The following is a 6718-nucleotide window of genomic DNA, read 5'->3' as shown; positions in this document are numbered from 1 at the left end:
GTCAACGTGCTTTTTACAAACAGGCCAAAGCCTGTCGGAGCCGAGTCTAGTGTGCAACGTGGGTGCTCAAGTGCGAAAATGATGGTTTGAGAAAAACAAAGTGTGATCAAGCTATAAATGATGCTGTCGGGTGGCTGCTAAACTGGTCCTGAAGGAAATTCCACAGCAGCTCCGGAAATGCGCTGTGCGGTGGCAGCATCCAGAGTGCAGCCACCCGGGGTGACTAATGCACAGGGCACGGCTGGGACACCGCCAGAGAAATCGCGCGCGTGGGTCGTGACGCCGTATGGGTGGCCTCGCCGTATGGGTGGCCCCCTCCGGGCCTTGAAGGCCCCACGTCTCAGCGCATCACACTAGTGCTTCAAGGCTGGCGCTGGAGCTGCGCGGTCCCGCTGCAACGCGGCGCTCCCGGACCCCGGGGGCTGGCCCGGCCCCGCGTCAGCTCCATCGCAGGGCCGGGACGTGTCCACAGGACGATGCTCGATGCTCGATGCTCGGTTCCACCCAGTCCCTCGCGGGCCCTGGCGCTCGCCTCGGCTGCACTACTCGGCGAGGGTGTGGTCAGGGCGCTGCAGGGCAGGCCTGCTGCTCCGGCTGCTCCGGCTGCTCCGGAGCAGTGCACAAAAAATGAGGAGGCACCGGACCTCCCGGGGTAGCGGCCTGCTCCGGCCCCAGGCAGCCGCGACACCCGAAGGCGCGCGGGGACCCGCCTGCTCCAGCTCCGCAGAACTCCCCGCTGGCCGTGCAGCCCCTAGAGCACCTCCCACGCCCCGCCCCTCGCCCCGCCCCTCGCCCCGCCCCGTGACGCAAGCAGGGCGGGGCCAGCGGCCTCTAGTGAGACCCGCCGGGACGTCAGGGCAGGCGCCAGATCCGAGCTCCGCCCACGCCCGCCGGCCCGCGAGGTGGCGCCTGCGCAGAGCCGCTCCGGCCGGCTCGGGCCCCTCCCCCTCGCCTAGCAACCGTCGTCGCGCCCGCCTCCGTCCTTCGGCCGCGCTCGCGCACGCGCGCTGCTTCCGGCCGCCCGGCCCCGCCCCCCCGTCGCCCGTAACAACCACTCGAGCCGCGCCGCGCCCCTCCCGCGCCCGCCCCCCCGGTCCCCTCCCCGGAACCGGCGGCGGACCTGCGGCCGGCGGCAGTGGAACGGCGGCGGCCCCACGGAGCCGCCGGCATGAGCGCCCCGCGCCGCCCCGCGTCCCGGGCCCGGCCTTTCTGACAAGAGGTAGGCGCCCCCCGGCCCGGCCCCGCGGCTTCCTCCGCGTCCCCGCCGCGACCCCCGCGACCCCCGCGACCCCGGGAGGCAGCGCTTGGGGCCCGCGGGCCCGGCCGCCCCTCCGCGCGCGCGCGGCCTCCCGGGGTCTGGCCTGTGGCTGATTTCTAAGCTCCCAATTGTCATGCAATAGAGGCCGCCCGCGTCCAGGCTGCCCCCCGGCCGGTGTGGCCCCGGTGCCCACGGAGGACGCCTCCTGGACCGGAGCATCCGAAGCTCGGGAGCCGGCAGGTCCCCCAGCCCGGTCCCTGGGGGCTGCGCGGGCGGCGGAATCCCGGCTGGGTGCTGGAGGAGCTTCGCCGAGCCTCCTGCTGCTCTTTAAGTCTCCCCTCCACCCCCACCCCCACCCCAACCCCCGCATCCCTTTTTTTTTTTTTTTTTTAAGACCCTGTAACCAGCCCTCTCCCCTCCGCTGGGAGATTAACTCCGAAGTTCATTTCCCCAGTTTCCAAATCGCGCACCGGCGTCGTCAGGTTTGCAAGAGACCAACGTGGTGCATCGGGACCCGCCGGGCCCCGGGACCTGGTGCATCGGGACCTGCCGGGCCCCGGGATGGAGGCTCGCGCGGTCCCTCCCGCGGAGTTGGGCTCCCAGTGGCATGACTTTAGAGCTGGAAGCCCTTCAAGATTATCTCTCACCCCTCCACCCCCCCCCCCCCAAAAAAAAACCCCTCTAATTTTTCTTTTTTGCAGAGGGGAAACTGAGTCCGAGGGAAGCCAAACGACTGGGTCGAGGTCACAGGGGAGTAGTTCTGTAGCAGGGTTCAGGCTGCTGCTGCTGCTGCTGTCCGACAGAACCTGTTCCTTGGGAGAGATATGCTAAACAAACATACCAGAGAGAGTCCTAGACTTAAGTGTAATAACGTGGATAAGAATCTTCTGAAATAAAACATATCTCCCTAATTTTTTTTTTTTTTTTTTTTTTTTGGTTACAGCTAGCCTTTGGGCTCCTTGAGGATATTCCATTTTGTGCTTTTGAATATCCTCTGACCATATTCAGCATGAAGTAACATTTTTAATGATTATTCTCAGCAGGACAGGTAGGCTCTTTGGGTTTATTTCTCTTCCTCTTTTTTTTAGGATTTTTATTTAATCCTTTGTGAGTGTGAGAGCACAAGCAGGGAGGTGGTGGTGGGGGGGCGTGCAAGGAGAGGCAGACTCCCGGCTGAGCAGGGAGCCCTACGTCGGGCTCAGCCCCAGGACCCCGAGACCATGACTTGGGCCCAAGGCAGACGCTTAATTGATTGAGCCACTCAGGTGCCCCTCTTCCTCACTTTATTTATTTATTTATTTTTTAAAGATTCTATTTATTGGGGCAGCCCAGGTGGCTCAGCGGTTTAGCACTGCCTTCAGCCCGGGGTCTGATCCTGGAGACCCAGGATCGAGTCCCACGTGGGGCTCCCTGCATGGAGCCTGCTTCTCCCTCTGCCTGTGTCTCCGTCTTCCTCTCTCTCTCTGTGTCTCTTGTGAATAAATAAATAAAATCTTAAAAAAAAAAAAGATTCTATTTAGTTATTCATGAGAGGCAGAGACGCAGGCAAAGAGAGAAGCAGGCTCCATGCAGGGAGCTCCATGTGGGACTGGATCCCCGGTCTCCAGGATCACGCCCTGGGCCGAAGGCAGACACTCAACTGCTGCGCCACCCAGGGATCCCTCTTCCTCACTTTTAAATAGGGAAGTTAAGTCACTCAGAGGACTCCAGATAAAGTGTGTTTTCCAGAAAAATGCATGTAGGCTGGTGCTGGAGGGGGAATATGTGCCTTGCAGGAAGATTCCTTCCTCTAGGAAGTAGGCTCCAGCATTTAATGGATTATTGACAAGTATCACAGCTGTTTGAGGCTGGAGGTTCCCTGTAGCCAGAGTGCTTGGTGTTGCTGTCATTTGAAGACAGGCCTCTGACATAGTAGTCTACGCAGTTAGAAAACACGGATTGACAAGTTTACTTTGGAGCCAGCTTTTGAGGAGTGTACCACAATTTGAGATGCAATGGCATTTTTTTCCATTTTTATTTTTGTGTGTCTCCACACTTAATACCTTGAAGTGCCATCCTTTTTATTTGGCCTCTTGTAGAAGCTGTAGAAGAGAAAATTATTCGAGAATAATCAGATCATAACATTTCAGTGCTGGAAAGACCCCAGCACAGGCCCTGGGAGGCAGACCAGAGCTGCTTCCCTCATGACGCTGGGACTTTCTTCACCTTTTCTTGCTGCCTTCTTACCTTCTCCTTCTCCTTATGTAGTCCAAGTGTCATCTTTGGGTTTTTGTGCGTAGAGAAGTATGTGACCTACTGAGGTCCCTTTCTACACTTAGACTGTGGTGTGATGAGTAAATGCAGACTTAATTTTTTCCAGACTTAATCATGTTAAAAAAAAATCCTATATTTGTATTTTGCAGGTGTGAGAGGATTGCTATTGTGTTACAATCATGGTGCAGAAATACCAGTCACCGGTGAGGGTGTATAAACACCCCTTTGAATTAATTATGGCTGTAAGTACTTTACATTTTAATTTAGTGTTTGGCTTTTTTTTTTTTTTTAAGTATTCAGATTTGATGACTTGTAAATGGATATTTATTTCATAATTTGTCTCCATTGCTTCACCTTTACTTACTCTGTTTCTATGCTTATGATCCAGATCTAGAGTTCGTGAAATGTTTTTAAACCGTAAATCTCTGAAAATCAAAACCTGCATATTTGTTTTTTAAAAATACACCTCAGGCTAATAGGTGAATCTGAGTTAATTCTCTCTTTGAAAACACAGAAGTGGAATTCTGATGAAATACTTCTGGATTTTGCTGTTTTTGTCTAAAGTAGAAAAGGAATATGGAGAGTGGTTTTTTTTTCCCCTCTGCTGCTTGTTCGGAAGCATGCTCTGGTTGTCAGTGAATGCACTTACGTAGCACTGAGCACTATGGGATGGAGTTTAGATTATTCTAACGACTGCTGAATGAGTTTCTCCCCAACATCAAATTCATGAGGCATAGTAGAATTTCACAAATGGGGTGACTAAAGTCTTAATTTTCTTTGTTATTTATCTGAAGAGTTTGCCTGAAAATAAGCATTTCACTAGATGCAAAAGGAAACAAATCTTTCCCAATCACTTACAGAATATTCTTGGGTATTCCATCTCCTTTTCTCGTTTGTGTTACTTTTAAGGTGTATATAAGGTGTATATAAGGTGTATATAAGGTGTATACGTCCCGGAAATGCTTTTGTCATGAACATAACCTGGTGAAAATGCAAAACTGGACCAAGAGCAAGACCCAGAACACACCAGCCTAGCAAGAAGTCCCACTTGCCCCCTCCCTCCCACCTCAAAGTTAGCCAGTGCTCTGACTTCCAACACCATTGATGAGTGTTGGCTGTTTCTGTTCTATATTTAACTAGAAACTCAGGTGTTTTCGCATCTGGCTGCTTCTGCTCAACTTTGTTTGTGAGATTTATTCAGAGCAGTAGAGTTTTGAAAAATAACCCCCCAAATACAAGTCCTCTCAAGGAAAAAATTTAGATACAGGGAGTTTTTAGAAATTGAGACATAATTTATATACAATGAAATGGCCACGTTAGGTGTACAGTTTGATCAGTTTTGATGAAAGAGGGACCCACACCTCTATCAAGATGCTGTCAGGATTTCAGCCTTTCCATCTATTACCGCAGAAAGTTCCCTTGTGCCTCTTCTTGGTCAATGTGAGGTTTTGGGGGTTTTTCTTTTGGCACGGGGGTGGTGGTTTTAGTTCTGTATTTCCTTTTTTTTTTTTTTTTTGAAGATTTTATTTTTAAGTAATCTTTACGCCCAGTGTGGGGCTTGAACCACAACCCCGAGATCAAGAGTCCTGTGCTTGATCGGCGGAGCCAGCCAGGCGCCCCGGTGTTTCCCTTAAGTACGAGGACTGTTCAGTATTTTATGTTGATGGTTTATCAGAAAGGCTTGTTTCCTGTTTGCATGTTATGCGTGCTGCTTTGGCTTTTGGTTGTTTGCAGCAAAGACCCACTCCAGAGAGCTGGAGAAGGGGTATTGTTCATGGGAACACATGTGGCGTGATGTGGTGATGTGAATGCAGGAATGAGAGCTGGCTGGGCTGAGTTCCAAGAACCTGGCATTGGAAGGTGGTTCCCGGCAGCTCCGGGGCACCTCGGCTGCAGTTGTCCCTGGAACTTCACCCTGTGGGACTCTGCCTTGCTCCATATGGGGGAGCCTCTCTTTCCCCTTCTCCTGCTGGCCGGCTGCTTTGCTCACTCCTGGTCTTCCCTCCCCTGTGGCTTCAGCTCTCTGGCTGTTTTAGCTATTCAAAGCCTGTCAGGCCCCAGTTCAGCTTTGTGGCATTTCTTGTTGCATTCTTTCAGTTTCTAAGTGACCCAGTCTTGTCATGTTTCCCAGTTCAGATTCTAGAGAGACTCGATCTGGTCATCTCTCTCCTGGAGCAAGTATGTAGGTTATTGGCCAGCCTCCAGCTTATTTGTCCAACCCTTTCCAGTTGGCAGAGGCTGGTGGGGTTGGGGGAGAGGTGTGGGGAGCTGTGGAGCTCAGTGGCCCCGTTTGAAACCGAGAACTGCTCCAGGGGCTGGGTCAGGCCAGGTAGGTGCGGGGGGCATGGGAGCCAGGAGTGGTATGTTCTGTTTTTTAAAACGTTAAGTACGGTTTTAAAAGCGCAGTGCAAAACTGATTGTGTGAGGCAACGGTTTTTTGATGTGTTCTGCAGACACTAGATTAATAAAGAGGAGTTTTGACATCTAATGGTCAACTTTATTTTCCTTACTTGACAATTTTCAAAATGGTGAAGTTTGTTCTGCCCATTTTATGTGTGGATTTACAGGAGAATTTGAAATTCAAGTTCTCAACCATCTCCCCTAGGCTTTTAAAATTAACTCCTTTTTTTTTTTTTTAATGATTTTTTATTTATTCATGAGGGACACACAGAGAGGCAGAGACACAGGCAGAGGGAGAAGCAGGATACCTGCAAGGAGCCCGATGCAGGACTCGATCCAAGGACCCCAGGATCACGCCCTGAGCTGAAGGCAGACGCTCCACCATTCAGCCACCCAGGCGTCCCAAAATTAACTCATTTTTAAATTGCTTTGTTTTGAGGCAAGGTGTCTTTTCTTTTGAGTTGTAGAAAATATTTTTTAATCTGAAAATGGAAAAATGAAATATGCTCTCCTTCCAGAATTAGATAGAAACTAGAATGTTTTAAGTTGTTAGTGACTTTTGTGCAGTGCCATTGGCCACTTTGCAGACTGAAATTTGGTATGTCATAAAATCTTCATTACTATCTTCTTTATTATTATTATTTTTCATTGAGGAGAAACAGTAGTATAATAGACTTAGTCTGGAACTATTCTTTGCAGTTCTTTAGAGCAAGGAGAAAGAGAGTTTTGAGGACAGCAAGGAATTAAAGCAAGAACAGAACTGTAGCTTCAAGGGAAAAAAGAATTTTTTAAAAAGATTTTATTTAT

The 6718-nt window shown here is 51.0% G+C and overlaps 1 protein-coding gene across 2 annotated transcripts in view; it reads left to right on the top strand.

Annotated features, from left to right (window-relative positions):
- The first annotated feature begins 977 nt into the window (after nt 1–977).
- The window catches only part of SEC14L1 (SEC14 like lipid binding 1), a 56579-nt gene continuing 50838 nt past the window's right edge, over nt 978–6718 (top strand). The window contains exons 1-3 of one of the 2 annotated variants that reach the window (XM_072746543.1): nt 978–1219; nt 2202–2306; nt 3661–3753. In XM_072746543.1, the coding sequence (XP_072602644.1) occupies nt 3691–3753 (63 nt within the window). In that variant the 5' untranslated portion in view covers nt 978–1219; nt 2202–2306; nt 3661–3690. The remainder of the gene's footprint in view (nt 1220–2201; nt 2307–3660; nt 3754–6718) is intronic. The other variant, XM_072746544.1, reaches the window with a different exon arrangement.

This window comes from Vulpes vulpes, chromosome 2 (assembly GCF_048418805.1).
Source record: "Vulpes vulpes isolate BD-2025 chromosome 2, VulVul3, whole genome shotgun sequence".
Taxonomy (NCBI): domain Eukaryota; kingdom Metazoa; phylum Chordata; class Mammalia; order Carnivora; family Canidae; genus Vulpes; species Vulpes vulpes.
This window is presented reverse-complemented; position numbering and strand designations above follow the sequence as displayed.